Source organism: Neofelis nebulosa, chromosome 4, assembly GCF_028018385.1.
Source record: "Neofelis nebulosa isolate mNeoNeb1 chromosome 4, mNeoNeb1.pri, whole genome shotgun sequence".
NCBI lineage: Eukaryota > Metazoa > Chordata > Mammalia > Carnivora > Felidae > Neofelis > Neofelis nebulosa.
In genome coordinates, this window is record NC_080785.1 from 15,453,958 (window position 1) to 15,480,142 (window position 26,185).

Genomic DNA, 26,185 nt, shown 5'->3' on the forward strand with positions numbered 1-26,185 from the left:
ACATACACACATATACAAAGCATGTGTGTGCTTATATACGACACATGTAATAAATTGTTCTTATTTTTTTCCATTTGCCAGGTCTGCAAACTGGGACCCTTACAACTAGTTTATAGAACTACAGTTAGAAGCAGAAGTTAAAAAAAAAAAAAGACAAACAGAAGGAGGTATTTCTAGGATAGTTACATACATGCAATTAAGCATGAGAGACTATTTCACCCAAAAACCAGAGAGAACTTTAAAGAGAATATAAAAACGCACAGATACATGAAAACTAATATAAAAATATACTATATTTTTTATACTATATAAAAAATATAAAAACAAATGAAGAATATTAACCTTGTTACATATTAAATATATTTAAAGTTATGAGAGTTAACAACACAATAAAGGCCATTTATGATAAACCTACAGTTAACATCATATTCAGTGGGAAAATATGGAGACCTTCACCCTAAGGTCAGGAACAAGACAAGGAAGTTCACGCTCACCACTTTTACTCAACATAGTACTGGAAGTCCTAGCCACAGCAATCAGAGAAGAAAAAGGAATAAAAAGCATCCAAATCAGTAAGAAGTAAAACTTTCACTATCTGTAGATGGTATGACACCACATATAGAAAACCCCAAAGACTCCACCAAAAAACGACTAGACCTGATAAACGAATTCAGTAAGGTCTCAGGATACAAAATCAACTTATAGAAATATACTGCATTTCTACACACTAATAATGAAGCAGCATAAAGAGAAATTAAGAAAACAATCTCATTTACAATTGCATCAAAAATAATAAAATACCAAAGAATAAACTTAACCAAGGAGGTAAAAGACCCATACTCTGGAAACTATAAAACACTGATGAAAGACACTGAAGATGACACAAATGAAAAGATACGCCTTGCTCATGGACTAGAAGAACAAATATTGTTAAAATGTCCATACTACCCAAAGCAATCTACAGATTTAACACAATTCCTTTCAAAATACCAAAAATATGTTTCACAGAACTACAGTAAACAATCCTAAAATTTGCATGGAACCACAAAAGACTCTGAATGGCCAAAGCAATCTTGAGAAAGAAAAACAAAGCTGGAGGTATTACAATCCCAGATTTCAAGTTATACTACAAAGCTGTACTGATCAAAACAGTATGGTACTGGCACAAAAACAGACACATAGATCACTGGAACAGGATACAAAGCCCAGGAAAAAATCTCACAATTATGTGACCAGTAATCTTCAACAAAGGAGGCAAGAATATGCAGTGGGAAAAAGTCTCTTCAACAAATGATACTGGGAAAACTGGACAGCAATATGCAAAAGAATAAAGCCAGACCACTTTCTTACACCATACACAAAAATAAACTCTAAATGGATCACAGACCTAAATGTGAGAGCTGAAATCTTAAAATCCTAGAAGACAGCACAGGCAGTAGGTCTCTGACATTTTCCATAGTAGCATTTTCCTAGATATGTCTTCTGAGACAAGGGCAACAAAAGCAAAGATAAAATACTGGGACTACATCAAAATTAAAAGCTTCTGGGGCGCCTGGGTGGCTCAGTCGGTTAAGCGTCCGACTTCGGCTCAGGTCACGATCTCGCGGTCCACGGGTTCGAGCCCCGCGTCGGGCTCTGGGCTGATGGCTCAGAGCCTGGAGCCTGCTTCCGATTCTGTGTTTCCCTCTCTCTCTGCCCCTCCCCTGTTCATGTTGTGTCTCTCTCTGTCTCAAAAATAAATAAACGTTAAAAAAAAAAAAAAAAAAAACTTTAAAAAAAAAAAAAAAAAAATTAAAAGCTTCTGCATAGCCAAGGAAACAATCAACAAAACAAAACAAAAAACAACCTACTGAATGGGAGAAGATATTGGTAAATGAAATTATACAACTCAACACCATAAATAAATAAACAAACAAACAAACAAAACAATCCAATTAAAAAACAGGCAGATGACACGAACAGACATTTCTCCAAAGAAAACATCAAGATGGCCGACACGTGAAGAGATGCTCAACATCACTCATCATCAGGGAAATGCATATCAAAACCACAATGAGATATCACCTCACACCTGTCAGGATGGCTAAAATCAAAAACACAAGAAACAACAAGCGTTGGCGAGGGTGTGGAGAGAAAAGAATCCTTGTGCACTATTGGTGGGAATGCAAACTGGTACAGCCACCGTGGAAAAGAGTATGGGGGCTACTCAAAAAATTAAAAGTAGAATTACCATATGACCCAGCAATTCCACTACTGGGTATTTACCTAAAGAACATGAAAACATTAATTCAAAAAGATTTATGCACCCCTATGCCTACTGCAGCATTATTTACAATAGCCAAATTATGGAAGCAGTCCAAGTGTCCATTGACAGATGAATGGATAAAGAAGATGTAGAGTGTGTGTGTGTGTGTGTGTGTGTGTGTGTGTGTGTGTACATACATACATATGCTGGGATATTATTCACCCATAAAAAAGAATGAAATCTTGCCATTTTCAACCACGTGGATGAATCTAGAGAGTATAATGCTAAGTAAAATAAGTCAGAGAAAAACAAATACCATATGATTTCACTCATATGTGGAATTTAAGAAACAAAACAAATGAACAAAGGGAAAAAAAGAGACAAACCAAAAAACAGACTGTTAACTTTACAGAACAAACTGATAGTTACCAGAGGGAAGGAGGGTGGGGGGATAGGTGAAATAGGTGAAGGGGATTAAGAGTCCACTTATCTTGATGAGCACTGAGTAATGTATAGAATTGTTGAATCAGTATATTGTACTCCAGAAACTGATATAACACCATATGTTAACTATACTGGAATTAAAATTTAAAAATTAAGTTAAAAATAAAGTTATGGGAGTTAAAATCGACATACCAGGAATGTAAGAATAAACATAAATCAACAACAATGTTCAGAAACCTATCCTAGTAGGTAAGAATTTAACATGAGAAAGGCGGCATTACAACTCAACAGAGAGTAATTAATAAATCAAATAAATGGAATTAAAGATACTAATTTCATCTATCAAATTATAAACTGGCAAAATGGAGAAGAAACAGGACCACTCAAGCACTGCTGGTAACAGTATACCATGAAACTCTTCTGGAAAGCAATCTAAAAGCATCCGCCAAGAATTCTGCCATCCTTTTGTGTTTCTTCTTTTTGTTTCTTTATTTTCCAAACTTTCTATGAAGTATTAATGTCATAATGGAAATACAGTAAAATAATTTTTAAAACTCTTTACCTTATTTGACCTGATAATTCTATGTAAGCTTATTTCAAACCACTACTTAGATTCAAGAATATCTGTTAAGAACTTATGCCATAGAAAGTAACACGCTGGAGTGCCTGGCTGCTCCATAGGAAGGGTATACGGCTCTTGATCTTAAGGTCATGAGTTCGAGCCTCATGCTGGTTGTACAGACTACTTAAAATAAATAAATATTTTTTTTGAAAAAGAAAGTAATATGGTAAATGTCAGAAAGAATTAAAAAAAATTTTTTAATTGTAAAAAATTACATAGTATACTGTTACCAGCGGTGCAGAGCCCGATGCAGGGCTCAAATCCAAGAACCAGGGCTCAAATTCATTAACCGGGAGATCATTACCTGAGCCAAAATCCACAGTCAGATGCTTAACCAACTGAACCACCCAGGTACCCTCAGAAAGAATTTAAACTAAGTAGTAAAAATCCTGTCCTGAACAATCTTAAAACAAGATAATCTACTCAAAAATTAACTGAGTACCTTCCAAGTGCCAGCCTTCATGGATTTTATAGTATTGTAGACAGGAGAAAGATTACACAAATTACAGTAATGATACACAGTAGAAAGGAAAATATAGGTGGTACCAGACTTTTCTAACAGCGGTCTTAATCAAGGCTTTCCGTAGATATTTATGCCCGGACAACATGAGTGGAAGGATCAGAACAGGAAGTGACTAGACAAGATTAGTGCTGAACAAAATCACTCCTGTTGTGGTGGGGGATGGGCAAAGATAGGGAGATGGGTTAGGAAGGGAAGAAATGCAGAGATGTGCAGGAAACTCCTAAGTTACTGGGGGCATAAAATATATATTTAAGCAGCAAACATGATGACGACGACCAAGATGATGATGGCTACCACCCGCTGAGTGCTAACTTTGCACCAGCGCCTCTTCTAAGTGTAACCATCTATTATTTCACATTTGACAAATGGGAAAAGCTAAAGCTTGGAAAGGGCAAATAACTTGGCTAAGATCACACAGAAAGTAATTGAGCTAATCTTCAAACTCATGACTATCTGGCTCCAAAGTGCCATTCCATTAAAAGTTCTATAAGAGAAGTTACAGAATCTCTGGGGTCATTTTCCTACTTGGAGACCCCTTAAAACTCAATACCAGAAACTGAAACCAGTGTCCCCACTGTCAGCCACCTCCAAATTAGCTCCTTCCACTTGAACATTCCCATTTTATTCATCCTGTTTTTCTGCCTTAAAACTTCAGTGAGCTAAAATTAAAAAGACTCATGATACCAAATGTTAACAAGGATGTGGGGCTACTAAAACTCTCCTACACGGCTGGTGCAAAGTGAAGACCCATTCTGAAAAACAGTTGACAGTTTCTTATAAGCTTAAACGTACACTTCACATATGACCTAACAATCCCACTCTTCGTATTTACTCAAGAAAAATGGAAACGTATGTTCACCCAAAAAGCTATATGCCAACGTTCAGAACATCTTTATTCATAGCAGCCAAGAACTATGGCTTACTATGCAGCAACACAAGGGAAGGAACCGTTGACAACATGCAACCCATGGATGAATTTCAAAAGCATCATGCTAAGTTAGAGGGGCCAGACACAAAAGACTTTAAGATTCCCAGAAACCACAGAAACGCCAGAAACCACAAAATAAAAACAAATAAAAAACTTATACTGACATGAAGTAGGTCTGAGAATACCAAGGACCAGGAATGAAGGGAGAGGATTATCTATGGAGAGGTAAGAGGGAACTTTCTGGGTTCTGGGGAGAACAATTTAAATGAATGAATTGTAGGTACTTACCTTTCAGAAGTGCTGATTTTTAGAACTCCTCATTATTCTTTCTACTTCAACTCTCTCCCCACAAACCTTTGTTCATGTGGTTTTTCACATCTGCAATTTCCTTTCTATTCCACCTGCCATTGCTATAATCTCGGCCACTATTTTTCACTTAAATGTAGTGAATGCCTTAATTAGCCTCTCTTCCCTCATTCATCTTAGTTTATCCTGCATTATACCATCCAATTAATACTTCTAAAATACCATTTCGTATCATTCTTCTGTTCAAAATGCTTCATAAGCATCCTATTATAAAATAAATCCAAAACCCTTAATAAGGCATTAAAGGCATTTAAACTACCTTTCCAACTTTTTCTTACAATTTCCCAACTTGAACACTCTGATTCATTCAACCGATCTGTCCACTCTCCTCCTAAACACACTGAAGTTTATCTTTCTTCTGCCTTCCCCTTATTGGGAATAATCTCTTACTCCTCTCTGAATTTCCCCACCCTTCCCAGCTAATAAGTTTTAAACCCTTCCTCCTTCATGCTTTCTAGTTAAAATCAAAGTGATCTTTTTCTACTCTCCTAATATTTTTTATCTAAGGACAGCTAACTGCCTCTAAGATTTACCTAGGGAAAAACTAAAAAAACAAATAGGTTCTGTTGGAATGGGCATGATTACACATAACTTCTGCATAACTAGCACAAATAACTTCTGCATAACTAGAAAGATCTAGGAACATTTTAGTCTAATCAAGCTGATCAGGAGTTACCACAGGAAGACATAACTGCTATAACTTGTACAAAGGATGTACAGGTGTAAGTTCTTCACCAAGCATCCTATCAATCATAGCATCATAACAATAATAAAGGTATAAATTACATATACTCTGACACATCCATTCAATGCTAATGGTCATTTAAAAATTTTTTTTAATGTTTATTTATTTTTGAGAGAGAGAGAGCAGGAACAGGGGAGGGGCAGAGAGACAGGGAGACACAGAATCTGAAGCAGGTTCCAGGCTCTGAGCTGTCAGCACAGAGCCCAACGCGGGGCTCAAACCCACAAACTATAAGATAGTGACCTGAGCTGAAGTTGGACACTTAACTGACCGAGCCATCCAGATGCCCCACTAACAGCCATTTTAAAACCATGTGGTAGAGGAATATTTAATAGTACGGAAGGCAATAAAAGTAGTTTACCAAATGCTATGTATAGTTCAGGCTAGTCATAGAAAAGACAGTATTCACTAAGCATTTGAAAGTGTTCAGCTTAGGGGTGCCTGGGTGGCTCAGTCAGTTAAGCGGCCGACTTCGGCTCAGGTCATGATCTTGAGGTCCGTGAGCTCAAGCCCCGCGTCGGGCTCTGTGCTGACCGCTCAGAGCCTGGAGCCTGTTTCAGATTCTGTGTCTCCCTCTCTCTGACCCTCCCCCGTTCATGCTCTGTCTCTCTCTGTCTCAAAAATAAATAAACGTTGGGGCGCCTGGGTGGCGCAGTCGGTTAAGCGTCCGACTTCAGCCAGGTCACGATCTCGCGGTCCGTGAGTTCGAGCCCCGCGTCAGGCTCTGGGCTGATGGCTCAGAGCCTGGAGCCTGTTTCCGATTCTGTGTCTCCCTCTCTCTCTGCCCCTCCCCCGTTCATGCTCTGTCTCTCTCTGTCCCAAAAATAAATAAAAATAAATAAATATAAATAAATAAATAAATAAATAAACGTTAAAAAAAAAATAAATAAAAAAGGAAGTGTTCAGCCTAAACTGGTAATTGTGGAGATGACATTAAAATAACAAGATCTTGTTTTCTTGCTTTTTTTAAAAATAAGATCTTTTTTAATTCTCAAACAGTAGGATCTCATTTATGAAAAACACAACAATATATGTCCATAAATATATGTAAAAAGCTCAAAGAATCACAACAAGCAGATAACCATGTTTGCTACAATGGAGAGGGGATACAATTGGAGGCAGTCGTGAAGGAAGATTTTGACTTAATATGTATTGTTTGAATTTTTCCCCCTTTGGTAGGAACTAGAAAACCTGCTGGATGAATTCTCAAAGAGCTGTAACACTGTGAATTTGTTCATAATAACAGGAATGTATTCATATGCTACTTAGACGATTAAAAATAATTTTCTTAAGTGCAAGAGAGTACATCTGTAAGCAGACAAGCATTTTTAAAAGCCCTGAAAGGGCTACACATCCAACTACTAACAGTGGTTATGCTTGGTAGTGGGATTATAGATGATTAAGTGGTTTTTACTTTCTTCCCTTTTTTATCTGTATTTATGTATTCTTTTACACTGAACAAAATCTTTTGAAATATGTAAATGCTTACATAAACACATCTCTAGAACAAGAAACTCAAACAGTGATTATCTCGGGGGGGTGGGGAGAGGGACTGGTTAGCTAGGAGTTAGGAGTAGGAGGGAGATTTACTTTACATCATATTCCCTTCATATCTTTTGAGTTTTTGTCAAGTACATGTACTACCTATTCAAAATTTCTTCATCTGGCCCACCAAATGTTCAATACCATTTGGGTTTTCACTCCTTACATGGTTCTGCTTCCTAGTCCCACTTCGGGGAAAGAGCTTTGGACAAACCTGTATTAGACACCGCGGTGCCCAAGTAGCTCTTTCTCAAACCCCTCCCCGATAGCCAGGATTTTAATAGTCTCTCCTCTACCTATCAATGGCCTTCTGCCAAAGCATTTACAGTCAGGCACATCCCAGCTCCTTCCTTCATCACAGAGGCCACCAGAGTACAGTTTTCTGGCCTCAATTCCCTTTTCCTCATCTCCTGGTCTTCCCGGAAACAATTTTCTCTTGGCTTGCCCTCCGCCTCACCTCCTCTTTTCCATTCTCCACCCTCTAGTTCTCTGGCTCCCCAGTTACGCTTAAGTCCAGTGATACGCAAATGGTATAAACTGGAACCAAATACTAGACAATTCACAAATATTAGAATTTCACCTAATTCTAAGGAAATCAAGATACATTGGCAAAGGATTATATTATAGGGTCTTCCTGAATAGGCCTGTTTTGAACTGGTCTCTTTTCCAGCAGCCTTAGAAAGGATCCTCCCTGCAGTAGAATCAAAGTCTTATTTGATAAATTTTCCAGACCTTTGCCGTTGTTAATGTTACACAGTTTACACAATAAATGCATCCTATAAAAATACAAAACTTATTTTCCAAATTAAAAAAAATAATCTTGAGTTTTACTACATCTAAAATGAAGAATCCCCTTTGAATCTATTCCCCTAGATCACTAGTTTACTATGACTCAGAAGAAAATGACTTACTGAATCATTAGTACCTGCTTAACCTGATAATCAGTATTTCAAGCCAATGCTGTCTGATTACACTATAACACTAAGCTGGAAAACAAACAAACAAAATGTTCTTAGTACAGGATCCCACCCCGGTCACCTCCCTGCCAATTAACTCCAGGTAATAACAAACCTAACTAATAAGCAACATTCATTGATCACCTATGGAAGACAGAGGAAGCATAACAGTGAATGCTAAGACTGCAGTCTTTTTTTAATGTTTATTTACTTACTTATTTTGAGAGAGAAGGGGAGAGAGAATACACCACTGAGTGAGGGGCAGAGAGGGAGGGAGGGGGAGGAAAATGGGGTGGGGGAGAGGGAAAGAGAGAGAAAGAGAGAGCGAGAGAGACAGAAAGAGAGAATCCCAAGCAAGTTTGTACCGCCAGCAGAATCTGACGTGGGGCTCAAACTTACAAACTGAGATCACTGAGCTGTGAGAAACTGAGCTGAAATCAAGAGCCAGACACTTAACCAACTGAGCCACCCAGGTGCAATCTTATAACTGAGAAGAATGTAACTCCTGATCACCAAGCTTCTCTATTTGTCCCAGCCTGGTCACAACCTTATCATTCTCCACTTCCACTGATTTCCTTAACCCGCCCATAGAAAAGAGTAGAAATGTAAGTCAGTGGAAAGACACCCAAGAGCTGACTTAACAGCACAGATATAACGTACACAGATTTCTTGAATCGGTACTTAGGATATTGGGCCTTCCTTCCAAATACCCTAAAACTGCTCATTCTCAATTGTTCCTAATGGTTTCAGGAAGCTGAAGAGAATTTGTTTAGCTCAAAGAGGTCAAGGAAATGAAAAGGCATGTCATGACAAGTGATTCCAATTGGTAACTCCAATAAAGAAAACTATTACTTAAGAATTCTTCCTTGCCCCTCAACACGTCTCCGGAGGCAAGGGAAACAAAAGCAAAAATGAACTACTAGGATCTCATCAAAATACAAAGCTTCTGCACAGCGAAGGAAACAATCAGCAAAACTAAAAGGCAACTGACAGAATGGCAGAAGATATTTGCAAATGACATATCAGATAAAGCGTTAGTATCCAACATCTATAAAGAACTTATCAAACTCAACATCCAAAAAACAAATAATCCAGGGAAGAAATGGGCAAAAGACATGAATAGACACTTCTCCAAGGAAGACATCCAGATGGCCAACCGACACATGAAAAAATGCTCAACATCACTCAGCATCAGGGAAATACAAATCAGAACCCCAATGAGACACCACCTCACACCTGTTAGAATGGCTAACATTAACAACTAAGGCAACGACAGATGTTGGCCAGGATGCAGAGAAAGAGGATCTCTTTTGCATTGTTGGTGGGAATGCAAGCTGGTGCAGCCACTCTGGAAAACAGTATGGAAGTTCCCCAAAAAACTAAAAATAGAGCTACCCTACGACCCAGCAATTGCACTACTAGGCATTTATCCACGGGATACAGATGTGCTGTTTCGAAGGGACACGTGCACCCCCATGTTTATAGCAGCACTATCAACAATAGCCAAAGTAGGGAAAGAGCCCAAATGTCCATCGATGGATGAATGGATAAAGAAGATGTGGTTTATATATACAATGGAGTATTACTCGGCAATCAAAAGAATGAAATCATGCCATTTGCAACTACGTGGATGGAACCGGAGGGTATTATGCTAAGTGAAATTAGTCAGAGAAAGACAAAAATCATATGATTTCACTCATATGAGGACTTTAAGAGACAAAACAGATGAACATAAGGGAAGGGAAACAAAAATAGTATAAAAACAGGGAAGGGGACAAAACAGAAGAGACTCATAGATATGGAGAACAGAGGGTTACTGGAGGGGTTGTGGGAGGGGGGATGGGCTAAATGGGTTAAGGGGCACTAAGGAATCTACTCCTGAAATCATTGTTGCACCAGATGCCAACTAATTTGGATGTAAATTTTAAAAAATGAAAAATAAAAAAATTTTTTTTAAGAATTCTTTCTTGCCCTATATTTAAGAATCTCCCAACCTCAGTCTGTTTTAAAAGGTTGTTATTTTATGTTTTTATTACATATGTAGTACCATCCTATTGTTGGTCTATAGAACCTAAATTTCTGGTACTTGTGCTTCACAAAAAGAATTTATTTTGTGGTAGTACAGCAGATTGATCCAAACTGCTTCACCCAACCCTACCATGTTGATCTTTAGGGACCAGACCTAACAGAAGGCCAAAACAGAGGAAAAACAGCCAAGAAAGTTCCCAAGGAAGCTGTAACCCCTCGTGAAGTGTGGATGATTATCAAATAATATGAGTCACTGATAAAATTCTTAAACCTCCCAGAAAGAGTGCATAAATGTTTTCTAACATCCACTTGTGTCCGTCTCATATTTGAGGACACTTTTTAAGCAATCCATAATTATTTTAAATGTAAAAGCATATTTCCTTTTCACTCAATCGAGTAGTATTTACTGAGAAGAAGTCACTCATTGGAAAATTATACAGTTATTCCAAATATTGCCATTCTCTTCTTGCAGCATTTATAATAACCAAGTTATGGAAATAACCTAAGTGTCCACTGATACATACATGGATAAAGAAGATATGGTATGTGTATGTGTGTGTATGTGTGTATATATATATATACACACATACACACACACACAATGGAATATTACTCAGCCATAAAAAATGAAATCTTGCCAGCTGGGACAACATGGATGGAGCTAAAGAGTATAACGCTAAGGGAAGTAAGACAGAGAAAGACATGATTTCACTCAGATGTCGAATTTAAGAAACAAAACAAATGAACAAAGGAAAAAAGAGGCAAACCAACAAACAAGCCTCTTAACAACAGAGAACAAATAGATGGTTACCAAAGGGGAGATAGGTAGGGGGATGTGTGAAATAGATGAAGGGGATTAAGAGTACACTTATCATGGGGTGCCTGGGTGGCTCAGTCAGTTGAGCGTTTGACTCTTGATTTTGGCTCAAGTCATGATCCCAGGGTCATGGGATCAAGCCCCACATCGGGCTCTGCCCACAGACCACATGCAGAGCCTGCTTGGGATTCTCCCTCTCTGCCCCTCACCTGCTCACGTTCTCTCTCAAAATAAATAAACTTAAAAAAAAAAAAAAAAGAGTACACTTACCACGATGAGCGGCTGAGGAATACATGTAACTGTTGAATCACTATACTGTACACCTAAAACTAATATAATACTGTAAGTTAACTATACTGGAATTAAAATAAAATTTAGAAAAAAGATGTTGCCATTCTTTAAAACATATCAGGGCAAAATCAATTTTAAAAAGCTTGTATACAAAACGAAAATCAAGACTTTATAAATATACTTTTTTATTAAAAACAGTATTAACTCCATTTGATCAAATGATTTTATTTTTCAATTGCTTTATTTATAAGATTGCTGAAAACTACTTTCCTACCATCAAATCTACCCTTATCCTCTCTTTTAAAATAAATATGAAGCTATCAGGGCTCCGAGAGTCCAAAATCACATAGAGTTAAATATCAAATGTGGCATTCAAAATCTATATGGTAAAGTAAGTGAATTTTAAAGTCATAATGTGACTTCAGAAATGCTAATAAATGTTTGGCTGAATACATGTCTTCCTATTCAGAGAGTCATTCAGATTCAAAGAGCTGAGCAGCTGAGCCCCTGCAAGGCACCAGATATTATGCTAAGCACTCCCATTTAGATTATTGAATTTATATCCAATTCTAGGATACCATGATCTTTCAAGATGGCTAGGATAACAGAGTGAGAAAAACCACTAAAAGAAATCTTCCAACCACCACAGGTTTTCCTATGCCCTCGAAGGCTCAGAGAACAAGTCTATACCCATCAAAGCGAACCTCATTCACTGATGTAGAGTGTATACAGCCTCAGAAAAAAGCATACACAATCTAGAAACCATCTAAAAACTGAGTTGGAAATTCAGGATATTCAGGAAACTAGGACATTTAGCCTAAACATTTGGAGCCTTAAAATTGAGAATGAGGAAAGGAACACAAACCTCTTTAAATTGTATCCTGCTTTCTTCCTATAGTAACCAACAAGAAAAATTTGGAACCTATGGAGAAGTATCAAAGGTTGGACTTAGCTATTTAATAAGATTTATATACAACAACCAATTTAGTATGCTCTAAGTAAAATTAAGCACTGAACAGTTACATTCCTCTTTTCCCAAGATAACATGTAGCAATTAATGCTGAACATTCATTGTTACATTACCTAAAAGGTAACAGGACACAGGCAATAAAAACAGGACAGAATAGAGGGAAAAAACAAACCATTTGATACAGGGTACTATGTTTACAATTTTATAAGTCCTATAATTTCTATTACTGCTTTTCAACTACTAAAATTGTCTCCATCCCTTCCCCCAAGCAACTGCTGCAAGACAAAGGACACATCCTGAACTCCACATTCTCCCTCCTTTTCCCTCAAGTGGCAGCCAGCTCCACTTCACACAGCTCCTTTCCAGCACAAGGAACCGCTCGCTACACACACGCACTCCAGACCACATGAAGCCCAAAAACTTGCCTCAGCCCTCCACCACACCACTCAATTTGTAGACCCAGCCACCACTCAATGCATCTTATTATTCCCCCATATCATGGAAACCCCCAACTGAGTTTAACTTGCTCCGTTCTCTGAAACTTCCTACAAATGCATTCTCCTTCACAACGGAAATGGCAGGCCTTCCCACCTGTACCACCAACCACCCAGCTCACAGAAGACAAGGGGCAGATGTGAAAGTACATGGACTGATAAGTTAAATAAATTAGAAAAAAAGAAAGAGTGAAGCAAGTATGCCAAGTCTCCAACTAGGGCCTGAGAGCTGGATACGGCCCACAGATATATTGTTTAGTCTAGTAGGTGTTTTAACTAGAAGCCAATATTTAAGAAATATTAGAGGAAAATCCAGACTTCAGCCTTCTTTTGAGAAACGTAAAGATGTGACAACCCTAAGCCCAAGCCCCCGCAAAGTAAGAAGGGCTGCAGCTGACAGGAGCTGCCCCCTATTTCAGACAACCCCCCACCTTTACTGTTCACGTGGCCTGCTTCGCTGGTGGATCAGTGGGCATCTGAATTTGCTACAGGATACTAAAGGAACTATTGGACAGTAAACTACAGTCAATAAAGATCTTCAGTGATTAAGAGTGACCTTTTGCAAGAGCCTAGCACCGTACAACATATCTCCTCCCAGGTCGCTTTGGCCCAATGATTTTCTTAAAGGGTTCCAAATACTTTGTTGTGGTCTTTACGAAGACTGTAATAACTAACTGTCTGTAAATGGTGATTGACCGTTTGGAGAATGACCAAAGATAAAGGCCATTTGGAACAGAATGCCTGAGCTAAAAGATCAAAATCAGTGGGGCAGTCAAATAATAGAGGTTAAAAATCCCATACATGTTTATATCAAAAAGAATTTATGACATGTACAATAAGACGGAGCAGTTCTCCACGAGAGTGACATGTTTAAATAGTATTTCCTATTTAGATAGCACTTTAAATATTTCCAACATTAAAAATCTATTTTTTCATCTGACGCTGACAAAACCCCTGTGCTATAAATATAAAGTTGGCTAGACAGATCTTGTTTTCCCCTGACAGATACCAAAGCATAAAAAAGCCAAGAGGCTTCACTAAGGTCGGCTAGTTAACATGGTAAAGATAGGATGAGAATCCAGCTGTGTTAACTCACAATCCTGTGCTCCTTCCGCTTCTACCCACTCGATATCCTATGATGGGCAGAAAAGTTATTCCAGGGATTACAGACAAATGTGGTTTGACAGGAGACTGGAAGAATCCATTCAATGACTCTGCACCAAGGTCTCCAAAATTCCTTCCAGTTTCAAGAGCGGAACTGGCCTTTCTACTCACTTTCAGATCCCCAGAGTCATTCACTTCCACAGGCACTGCTTGGTACTCGATTTGTGTGTCTATGTCTTGTCTTCCCAATTATTCTGAAAGTTTCTCCAAGAGAAAGCAACTATCATGCCCCTTTGTATGTCCAACGTAAATCCTCAAGTACTTTATCATTTACACACAAAATTTAACAAAAAAAGTGCATCTCTCGTTCTAAAAAGCAGAGAGCTAGAAGTAACCTTAAGTGATTTTCAGAAATAATGACAGGGACATCTAAATTATGTGAAGGAAACAAAAGTTAAAAGGTAGCTAGTTTCATGTTTTATAAACCTCCAAATTAAGTCCTCGTTTTATCACCAAAAAAAGTTTTTTTAAGGACATTAAAAAAAAAAAAAAAAGGAAATGTAACCTTGGTGGGTTAACATTTTGCAATATTTTACATATACTATTTAAGGCTTTTTACTTGAAATATAAATATACATATAACATATACATAAATATAAATATACATACAGACATCCCAATTTGCTACCTCTCAACACCAAAAAAATCTTTGCTGTTTATTTTTTTTAATTTTTTGTTAATGTTTATCTTATTTTTGAGAGAGACAGAACATGAGCAAGGCAGGAGCAGAGAAAGAGGGAGACATGGAATCCAAAGCAGGCTCCAGGCTCTGAGCTGTCAGCACAGAGTCCAACTCAGGGCTCAAACCCACAGCCGTGAGATAATGACCTGAGCCAAAATCAGACGCTTAACTGACTGAACCTCCCAGGTGCCCCAAATCTTTGCTGTTTAGAAGTGATCTTTTGTGACAGCCCGGGGCCTAGAGGTGGATAAAGTATCTTCTCCCATCACTTTCAACCTGACGATTTTCTTAATTAAAAGGGTCCAAATAATTTGTTAAAACATGCATATTGAATACCCGTAATACTCATGGCACATAAAGGCCTCATAGGGTAGGACATTTTAAATCTCTACTTAGAAAGGAAATACGAGGGGTGCCTAGGTGGTGCAGTTGGTTAAGCATCCAACTCTTGATCTCAGCCCAGGTCGTGATCTCGCAGTTCGTGGGTTCGAGCCCCGCACTGGGCTCTGCGCTGATGGTGTAGATCCTGCTTGGGATTCTGTCTCTCCCTCTCTCTGCCCCTCCCCTGCTCGTGCTCTCTCTCTCTCTCAAAATAAATAAATAAACTAAAAAAGAAAAAAAAAATTTTAAATAAAGGAAATAAGAGAGTAAGTAGCCACAATAAAAATCTAGAGAAGAAATATAGCCCATTAATTTGAATTATAACAAGAGTAATATTTTATCCCTGCATAATTACAGCACCTGGATATAACCCAGTTATTTAGAACTCGATTTTACACATCAACCACCTTCTTCAGAATATTGGTTTTTCCATGGCAAGTACTATCCAAGGGCTCCCCAATAAGATTTAATGCTAACTCTGAGGCAGTACATCATACACTGAGTCACAATACTTATAGGATCATATGCTAGGAATTCTTCCATTTGCAAAGGGCAATTCTAATTCTTAGTTCTATAACCTATGGAAAAAATAGGCACTCCAATGTAGTATTAGAGGAATGGAAACTGGCAACTTAGAAACTGGTAATTTGGTTAATATATACCCAAACTAAATAAATAAATGCATATATCTTTTGACCTAAAAATTCCACTTCTAGGAATCTGCCCAACAGATAAACTTGCAACTCTGTGAAATACCACGCGACTAAGTAATTTACTGTAGCACTATTTACAACAGCAAATTTTTGGAAACAATTTAAATCATTTGGGGACTGGTTAAATAAACTATGATATGTCCATACAATGGAATACCATGCAACCCTGAAAGAGAGAGAGGGAGGGAGGGAGGGAGGGAGAGGGAGAGAGAGGGAGGGGGAGGGGGGAAGGAGAGAGGGAGAGAGGGAGAGGGAGAGAGAGAGAGAGAGAGAGAGAGAGGGAGGGGGAGGGAGAGAGAGAGAGAGAGAAGAAAGTTCTCTTTGTATTGATATGAATAAATCTCCAAGTTAGAGTAAATGAAAAAAACAAAGAACAGAAGGACCTCCAAAAGCATTATGCGCCTCTGGGAGGTGAGATTATGTGGGTGAACAAAAGAATGAAAGATTTTTCCCTCTACACTTTTTGAGTTCTGAACCATGTAAATATATTGTCTGGTTAAAACATTAAATTTAACCAATGTATCAACTTGCATAAAAAAGCCATAGGGGGTGCCTGGGTGGCTCATCAGTAGAGCATCTGACTCCTGATTTTGGTTCAGGTCATGATCCCAGGAAGGTGGGATCAAGCCCAGCAGGGAGCCTTCTTAGGATTCATTCATTCTCCCATTCTCTCTCTCTGTCTCTCTCTCCCCCTATGCCCCTCTCCTGTGCTAGCACTCTCTCTCACAAAAAAAAAAAAAAAAAAAAAAAAATCGTTGGGGCACCTGGCTGGCTCAGTCAGTAAACCATGGGACTCTTGATCTCAGGGTCATGAATTCAAGTCCCACTTTGGGTACAGAGATTACTTAAAAAATCAAGCCATAGTACGTCAGAATATATAACGAGAACACCATATTTTAATTAAACACTACAGTTTACATAACGACTTTTGCTATTCTTTCCATCAAAACGCCCGCCAGTCCATCCCCAAATTATTATATAATTACAGAATATAAAGCCAGAAGGAGCTTCAAAGAGTCTTCAAAAAAAGAAAACTGTGGCCCACAAAGGTTAAATAATCTCACCAAAGGACAATTTGTAGGTGGCAAAGTAGGGCCTACAACCTGATCCACATCCCAAAGCATTCTCATACATTTCCCTCACCCCAAATACATTCTTCATTAGCACAAGGAGCCAACTAGTGTCAACCAAGATCCTAGTTGAATCTGGATAACATGAATGACAGGGCTAGCACCACCTGACCTCCTATCTCTGTGAGACAGTTTTCAGTGCTTACAGGGGAACCCGAAAGGGGTCTTGCTTTTCATGGGTTATGTTTTAGCAAAGTGCCATGAAGTCAAGTCATAGGATAAACATCAGGAGTGAGGAGGGGAGAGGGCTTTCCTACAAACCCAGTTACTAGAAAACTTGAGGAAAATGTTAAGCAACTTCACAATCAGGTCATTAGAATTTATTTTTACATTAAAACCAATACCAATCTATTCATGGCACAGAATTTAAAATGTACATGAATGTTTAAGGTAAACAAGAGACTTTCAAAGAAATTTCATGCTGCTTCTGATTGATTCTGATCCCCAGGGCCTAGAAGTACACACATTCATTCTCTTAAAGTCTAAAGAGGCATGAAAACTGGAGACATACTACACCAAGGGAATTAAAGTGGTCTTTTCAATGGCAGTGGAAAGACAAAGGATCAGAGCTGGACACACATGGATATGTAGCTTAGTTCCTGCCACTGTGTGATCTTGAGCTCAGAGCCTCAGTTTCTTCATGTAAAACGCACTCAGTATTACTTAGTATGTGGTGTTATTATAAGGATGGGAGAAAATATAAGTTAAGCAAGGTACCTGGACTCTATAAGGAGTGCAATTTATAAGAGCAAAATAAGGTTTGCAGTGGGTATTAGAAGCCCTCCCAACCAGTCACAGGTGGAAAAAAGGCCAACAGGGTAAAATGACCTAGTGAAGAGTATATTATACTCACATATTTCATTTCAAACTTCTTAGCCAACATTTCCACTTCTTGCCTCTCTTGCTGCTCGTCATTAAATGGGTCTTCTGTGTGAATGGGCTTCTTCTGATTCAAAGAAAATGGGAAAAGAAATAAAAGTATTAGTACTGCTTCAACCAGAGGCAAATACATCCTTAAATTTAATAATGAGAGTCAAAATTTCCAAATATTAACAAATGAGTTAGAAGCATTAAAAGTAACCAGAAAGAGGGGCGCCTGGGTGGCTCGGTCGGTTGAGCGTCCGACTTCGGCTCAGGTCATGATCTCGTGGTCTGTGAGTTCGAGCCCCGCGTCGGGCTCTGTGCTGACCGCTCAGAGCCTGGAGCCTGTTTCAGATTCTGTGTCTCCCTCTCTCTCTGCCCCTCCCCTGTTCATGCTCTCTCTCTGTCTCAAAAATAAATAAATGTTAAAAAAAAAAAATGCTAAAAAAGTAACCAGAAAGAAATGTTCATCTGTAGCAAAATAACACTTCAGTTTTAATGGATTTTTACACATTCTCAAGTTTTTCGGTGAACAGCTCAACAATTCAACTTGTCTCCTCCTACAGAATGATCTATGGCCACCATGTCCAAAATAAAAAGGCCAAAAATCCCCCAAGAAAATCAGATAAAAACAAAAATCCCACTTATAACTCTAGTTTGAGATCTTCCCAACAAAGATAACTGCTTTGGTCAGGAAATGCTTCTCAAAGGATCACCTGGTTATTCATCAGTGTCCCCGCTGATTTATCTGCCCTGAGCTGTCACTAGAGTATCTGTAGCTGCTACAGCCTTCTGCTGAGGCGGGCATCAACCCCTCTACCTACATCACCTACTTTTGTTGGTTTAATTTTTTTTAACGTTTATTTATTTTTGAGAGAGACAGACAGAGCGGGAGCATGGGGAGGGGCAGAGAGAGGGGGAGACACAGAATCCGAAGCAGGCTCCAGGCTCTGAGCTGTCAGCACAGAGCCCGACGTGGGGCTCGAACCCACGAACCGCGAGATCATGACCTGAGCCGAAGTCCGACGCTCCACCGACTGAGCCACCCAGGTGCCCCAACATCACCTACTTGTTATCAATGGGTAGTCATTCAGGGAATACATACTACTTTCAAACAAAGCTAGAAAAGTGAAGTAGCTGCGAATAGATTACATTACCATGGCTTCCTTCTAGCAGGGGAGAATCAAAGTTTATTATAATACATGGTTTTTAAAAAACCACACAAACAGCTCAGATCCCACATTTGCCATCCATTTACCGAAACAAACAAAAACATAAATCACATCCTTTACTCAGGTTTGCTATTTTAGCAGGCACATTTCATATATATAGTTTTTCAGCACAAAAAAGGGGAAACAAGGAGCTGCATATGCATCAAAATTCTACTTGTACCCAATTATGAACAACTGACTAGAAAGTTAATTTTTTAAAAAAGGAAGGCTAGGTATTTTTACTGAGGTAGTATTTTCAGGAATTAAAGATAAAGTATATTACAAGTGAAATATGGGATACAGATTCAGCTGAATCTGAAGAAAAAAATTCAGAAGGGACAAAGGTTTGCACACTTTGGAACAGAGATATTTCATCCTGGGTATAAAGGCTGAGGTTTGGTCAGTCTAAAAACATGACAGAAAAATATGAACAGAATTCATACAAAACAATTCATCAGACCTAGGGTATAAGAATAAAAGGATGCTCTTAAAGCTTAAAGAAGTAATCTTAGAATCAACTTGTAAAATTATCTACTGTAATTAAGTAATATATTTACAGAATCCTTTATCCCAGTAGGAGTTACCTGTGCAAAAAATACATATGACCTGAAAGGAATAATTAAACCAGCAGGAAGAGACTGATACTGAAATAAGAAATATGAAGTATGTCCGGGATATAGCCCTAACCTGAGCCTAAGGACAGAGAGCAACCACCATGACTGCCATTATGAACTTATGCTTCAAGTCACTGTGAAGTCTAAACACTAGGTCTTCGTGTTGGTCTGACCCGTTTTATATGTGAAATATAAACACACGGACATATATTTTTAATAAGAATCACCTTATGTGCCATTTTATAAGATTTTGTGTAGACTTCATTGAGACATCAAAAATAAATCTCTTACTCTTGACAGTCTGTAAAAATAAATTTAAGAAAACTGACTCACTCTCCTTTCACAGTTAAGAAATCAACCCCTACCCACAATCAAGGCTCTAAGTAAGCTTTATGGTTTTCCGATGGAAAAAAAGATTTGAAAATCAGTAAATATCAAAATTATGAGCTACCCACAGGCATGAACATTATAATAATTTTGTCGTTTGATGTTAACTCATTAACACCAGTTTCGGATCTTTCACGTTACCGAAAATATGCACTATGACAATGGGATACCATAGAATTCTGTAAAAGTATAACCATATTAACACCATAATCATTTTTTTCCTTTTTTAAGTTTATCATTTTGAGAGAGGGAGAGAGAGAGGGAGGGGGAGAGAGGGAGAGAGGGAGGGGGAGAGAGAGAGCATGGGGTGGGGGGTGGGGCAGAAAGGGGGGGGAGAGGGAGGGAGGGGGAGGGAGGGGGAGGGAGGGAGCCAGAGGGGGAAGGAGGGAGAGGGAGAGAGAGAGAGACACCTAAGCAGGCTCCACCTGTCAGCACTGACCCAATGTGGGGCTCGAACCCCACCAACCGTGAGATCATGACCCAACCAGAAATCAAGAGTCGGACGCTTGACCAACTAGCCACCCAGGCACCCCTTCTTCTTTTTATACTATGTGTTCAATTAATCACATTCACAAATGGATGCTCTAGTTAACTGATTCCCTCGTTTACTAAAAGTTAAACAAAAATTACTTGCATAGCAATTACTGCCAGAACTTATATCTAAACTGTACTATTTCCCTTTAGCCAGAAATGGTGAACACATTCATCTCTGAGGATAGAGACAATTGCCATGCCTCAGTCATCATCCCGAACCACCTCAATCAGGGCTTAGCAGTCCACAGAGATAACAAGGTAAGGGTTTAGCTAACCTGCATCCTTATAACCTAACAAGAAGGGATTTTGTTTTTTCATATTTTGCCAACATACACTCATTTAACTGCGCTTTGCCTCATTAATAAAAAATAATATGCAAAAATTCTGTTTGCATTCGGTTAATCAGGGTTTTACTATTCATTTTGTATCTATGAAGGGGAATGATTTATTTATTTATTTATTTATTTAACGTTTATTTATTTTTGAGACAGAGAGAGACAGAGCATGAACGGGGGAGGGGCAGAGAGAGAGGGAGACACAGAATCGGAAGCAGGCTCCGGGCTCTGAGCCATCAGCCCAGAGCCCGAGGCGGGGCTCGAACTCACGGACCGCAAGATCGTGACCTGAGTTGAAGTCGGACGCTTAACCGATTGAGCCACCCAGGCGCCCCAGAAGGGGAATGATTTAAATGTATCCCGATAAAGATGGTATTCACATGCGACACAGATTTATACCTACACCTATTAACTAAAATCTTATTCAGTGATAGATGGCTATTTCAAAATTTAGAATCTTTTTTCTTTTAATTTTACACAATGTCTTTTCCTTGCCTTTCTACTCAAACTCTGCTACACAGTAAGTTTTTCAATTACAAAAACTCAACATTAAAACTATTTTGAAAAGATTATAACATCCTTAAAAATAACTGGACTCTCCCTGAGGGAAGAAAAACCAAGTTTGGGAATCACTGCTTTGCAGATCAATTCTGTTGGTTTCATTTTGCTTTTTTTGTTGGTTTCTATTGCTAGGATTTCCTTTCATGGAAATATGACAACCTCATTTAAAGAAATGTTTCCTACAATTCCTTTAAAAATATGTTCATTGGGAGTTATCATAGGTAAATCTGGCAAATCTTGGTTGCAAAGGTGCATTGTATAAACCATGGGGGTTTTTTTGTTCAGAATACAACAAATGATACTTGGCTGAATATACAAGAAAAAGTGACCAATATATCCCAAAATTGAGAGCATAAACAGAAAAACTAATCTGAATTATTCATCTTTCTCCTATTACATGAAACTAGCAGTTCTGATATTATCAGGTTAACAAACAAGGTAGGGGGTCAAAATTAACTTTTTTTGGTCGTAATTAAAAGATAAATATCTACTATTACTTTGTCATGGAATGAATATCATAGCATTAAGAGGATCAGAACAAATCCCTATTTCTACTATAACTCTCGTTTTAGTTCATTTTGGCAGGATCCTCTAAATTTTTTTAAACTATACAATTTTAAGAAGTTTTGTTTTATTAGCAAGTGGTACTAGTATGGAAAGAAATACTAATAAAATTACATACAAGCACTTTGCATTTGCGTCCTCATTTGCAAAGTGGGGACAATGGTTCCTACCTCAAGGAGCTCTGCTGGACTGATTCCATAAGCCATACACCTTACTCAGACCTGTGTCTAGCACGCACATAGGAAGAATTCAGTAAATATTAGCTACCATAATGTATTTTTACCCAAATATGATGCTTTTCATCTGTAATGTATGAAGTAGATTAGGGAGTCAAACAGCAAACTTACTTAGATGAGAAGATCAAATACAATTTACTTGAAAAATGCTCCAATCCAGTATTTTCAAAATTATTTTGGAAAAAAGAAACACCAAATTTATAAAAAGGAGGGGTACTAAAGTGAGTCTGAAGGATAAAATGTTATGTGGACATGGCCAATATAATCTCTACCCTTGCCAATTCATTTGGGTTGCAAACATTTAAAATGATTTGACCTAGGGGCACCTGTGTGGCTCAGTCAGTTAAGCGTCTGACTTCAGCTCAGGTCATGATCTCGTGGCTCATGAGTTCAAGCCCCGTGGTGGGCTCTGTGCTGACAGCTCAGAGCCTGGAGCCTGCTTCAGATTCTGTGTCTCCCTCTCTCTGCCCCTTCTTCCCCTGCTCATGCTCTGTTTCTCTTTCTCTCTCAAAAATAAACATGAAAATAATAATAATAAAGTGATTTGACCACACAACAATATTTACAAATAATGATCAAAAGATTCATTGGCCTTAAAATAAACAAAATCAAGTGACATTAATATATTTTTAAACTAAAGAGTCATTCATCTCAACTATAAAGATAGTTGAGAACAAAAACAAAACAAATGACTTCTTGAGTCCATTAGATCTGTACTGAAACAAACCTAATAAAGAGCATAACCTCTAAATGACAGAGGAAATTGTTCTTACTGCTTTTACTCTATCATTTCCCTTTCTAGTTTACTTCTAAAGACCACCAAAACCTACAATAAAGATTACAATTAGCAACAAACCTCTCTCCTATCTTCGTTGTTCACCAGTTCCATCAAAGGCATACCTATGGATTTTCAACAGTTTCTAAAAATTCAAAGCTAAGATGTTTTTCATTGTTCTCCAAAAATCACCATGGCCAATACACCATCCTCCAACGCGGACCTATAAACTAATGATAAACACTGAAATAAAAGTATGATGGTAGGCGCCAAAGACACCTTCCCATTCAATTACACTAAGAACAAACTATACAGAAAACAAAGCTAAATAGGTTTACCAATAGCAACATGAGAGAGGAAAGTAAGTAACCAAATAACCCACTTCTTCATTCCTAGAGCGGAATCCTTAGTCTGAAATTTTTCAGATTACTTTCAAATCCCCTTCAATTAAGAGAAATACCCAACGTTCGCAAGCACACCTCAGAGCCAAACATAAGAGTGAAGAGGACGATGTCGAGGGGTTAGTTACACTATCTCTGGGCTTCCGACCGGGGGGCGTGTCCCCCAAGGTTTTCTCTTCCTTTCTACCGGAATGACTGCTGGAGCTCCACAAGGAAAACCCAACCACGTAACTTGCAGAGCTCCCAGATTTTGTATGGGGAGCAGAAAGGAACATAAATTCTGAGGTCCCGAAAGCTTCAGAGGAAAACCGGCTCCGAGCGGCATTCGGAGCAGGCGAGTGAGGGGGGGGTCGGCGGAGCCGGGTGGGAGCCTTGGCCAACCCTGGGGAGCAGGGGAAAGCAGCACCGACCACTCGTCCACCCTCTCGGCCCCTGCCCCCGCCAGCCCACCCTCCCAGGCGACCCGAGACGCGCAAAGTGGGCGTCGGAAGGTGCCAACCACTGGGAGAGGCGGACGCGTCCTGAGACTCCCAGGGTCTGGGGGGTGAGGGAGGAATCTTCTGTACCCGTTGTTCTCCGCACAGCAGCAGCTCCGGGTAACTGAACTCCACGCAGCTCTCGTCGGTGGGATCCTTGAGCACCAGCTCCAGGCGCACCGTCTCCCTCGGCGGCCTCTGCTGCGGCTCGGCCCGGGAAGCCGTCTCCCGCGGCGGGGGCGGCTGCAAGTGCAGCTGAGGGAGCGGCGGCGGCGGCGGCTCGGGCCGCGGGGGCTCGCGCTGCAGCGACATGGGCGGCTCGGCGCGGCTGACCTCGCGCTGGGGGAGCGGCTTCTCCCGCGGCGGGGGCTGCACGTCCGACCGGGGGGCAGCCTCCCGCGGGGTCGGCTGCTCCGCCCGGGCCGGCTCGCGGTATGGCTGCGGCTCCAGCCGGGGGGGCTCGCGAGGGTACTCGGGCTCGCGTTCGGCCCCCGGGTAGTCGGCCTCGCGCCGCCTCACCGGTGACAGGCTAATAAACGCTACTCTGCGTGGCTCCGCCATCCCCACTGTTCTGGCCCTGTGCCTTCGCTCGAGCCGGCGCTCGGTTCTACGCCGAGTTGTTTGCCTGCCCGCCCTTCCTTTTGCTTTCCGTCGCTTTTCTTCCCTCCACCACCCTCAGTCGTCTCTGCCGACGCCACCGTGAGTGCGGACCGTGCCCCCTTCCCAGCCACTATGTTCTGATGGGCTCCACCGCCATCGCCAGGGTCGCCGCAGCCGCCATGTTGGATACCCCACATAAATAGAAGCAGGCCGCTGAGCGGGCGCATGCGCAGATAGGAGACGCTCGCGTCCACCGTCGTGGCTGCGGCTCAGTTTTCCTCTTTTCCTCCCAACAGTCTGGAGTCCAGACAGGTCAGCGGAAGTGACGTAGTGGCAGGGCCGGTTTCCTCGGAAACGGAGACGCCGTCTGCGCCCTTCCTAAAAGGGAGGGGTCTGGGGTTTCCCCAGCTTCCCGTTTGCACCCGGAAACCGGAGGCGCGCGTGGGGCTCAGCAAAGAGCCAGTGTCGGGATGCGCCTGGGACTGACCTAATCATGGCGCTGGGTCCCGTCCGGCCCATTCCTCCGGCACTCGGCTCTAATGAGCTGGGGTTGTCAAGATGGTTGCTCGAGGCGGAGACGGAGAAAGGGTTGAGGGACGCGAGGCCCAGCTGCGGTGCCTGCCTGCCCGGCGCCCCGCTGCCCGAAATACCGAGGGAAGAAAGGAAATGGCTAACTCCAGCCGGACTCGCCCTGCGGCTTCCCTCCGCAGAGCGCAACACTGACTCCCACAGGCCTACCTTTCCTCGACCGACTGCTGTCGCCCGGCCACGGTGGGGATTGTGTGTGGCACGGTCGTAAAATGAGCAGTAACGTTTTGCAGTTGGGTAAATGAACAGTTCTGGGCTCGTCCACAAAGTCTAAACTGTTGAAATTAATAGAAAACTTCTCAGGAGGATTTGGTGGTATTTTAGAGAACGTACTCTCTGCAAGTGAAATGCTGAATGACCCATTTCGGGGTGGAGGGGAGCCTTGTTTGGGAACGCCTTGTAGGCACACGTGTGATAAACTAATTGGAATCCAGATTTAAAAGGAGGAGAGTTACTGTCCATTTTAATCCACGAACCAGAAAGCAAATTTGAGGCCCTCCCCCCTCCAAATCCTGAAGAGAATTCACGCCTTCTGTTAAATCCATTAACCGGATTAACAATGTTACCACGAATTCGCGACCGTTTGATTGAGTCAGTATGACGTCTTAGACACTCAGTTTTTTCCTACAGAGTAAGTTGTATGGTAACTCCTATCCAGTAGCCTCCACAGCTTAGCTCAGACAGCAAACTGGCGGTCTGTGGGCTGAATCGTTCTGCAGGCATGTGACTCTTCCAACGTAATCTTCCAACTTCTAACGCACGGAGTGTTTTTCTAACTTCTCACAACTCCCAGTGAGAAATAGATTCTACACTGAAACCCAGTATACGCACGGATACATAGCTGAAATACAGGTTTCACAGAACTTACCTTATTGTGTAAAATAAAGAACAAAATCCATACCGCATAAATATGTTTTATAATACAATGTACAAACCAATCCATATAAATAGCACAGAAGATTTTATTTAATGCTGTGGAAATCCTTGCCTGTTCATAGGTT

The 26,185-nt window shown here is 40.3% G+C and overlaps 1 protein-coding gene and 1 pseudogene across 6 annotated transcripts in view; both read right to left on the reverse strand.

Annotated features, from left to right (window-relative positions):
• UBN2 (ubinuclein 2) overlaps positions 1-24,790 on the reverse strand; it is an 88,303-nt gene extending 63,513 nt beyond the window's left edge. For 2 of the 6 annotated variants that reach the window (XM_058724118.1, XM_058724116.1), the window contains exons 1-2: positions 24,087-24,789; positions 17,895-17,984 (exon numbers count right to left, since the gene is read on the reverse strand). In XM_058724118.1, the coding sequence (XP_058580101.1) occupies positions 17,895-17,984; positions 24,087-24,557 (561 nt within the window). In that variant the 5' untranslated portion in view covers positions 24,558-24,789. Of the gene's footprint in view, positions 1-17,894; positions 17,988-24,086 lie in introns of all 6 variants that reach the window. The other 4 variants (XM_058724119.1, XM_058724115.1, XM_058724120.1 and 1 more) reach the window with 3 other exon arrangements.
• Positions 7,030-7,098, reverse strand: LOC131511229 (U7 small nuclear RNA; annotated as a pseudogene).
• Positions 24,791-26,185: the final 1,395 nt, after the last annotated feature.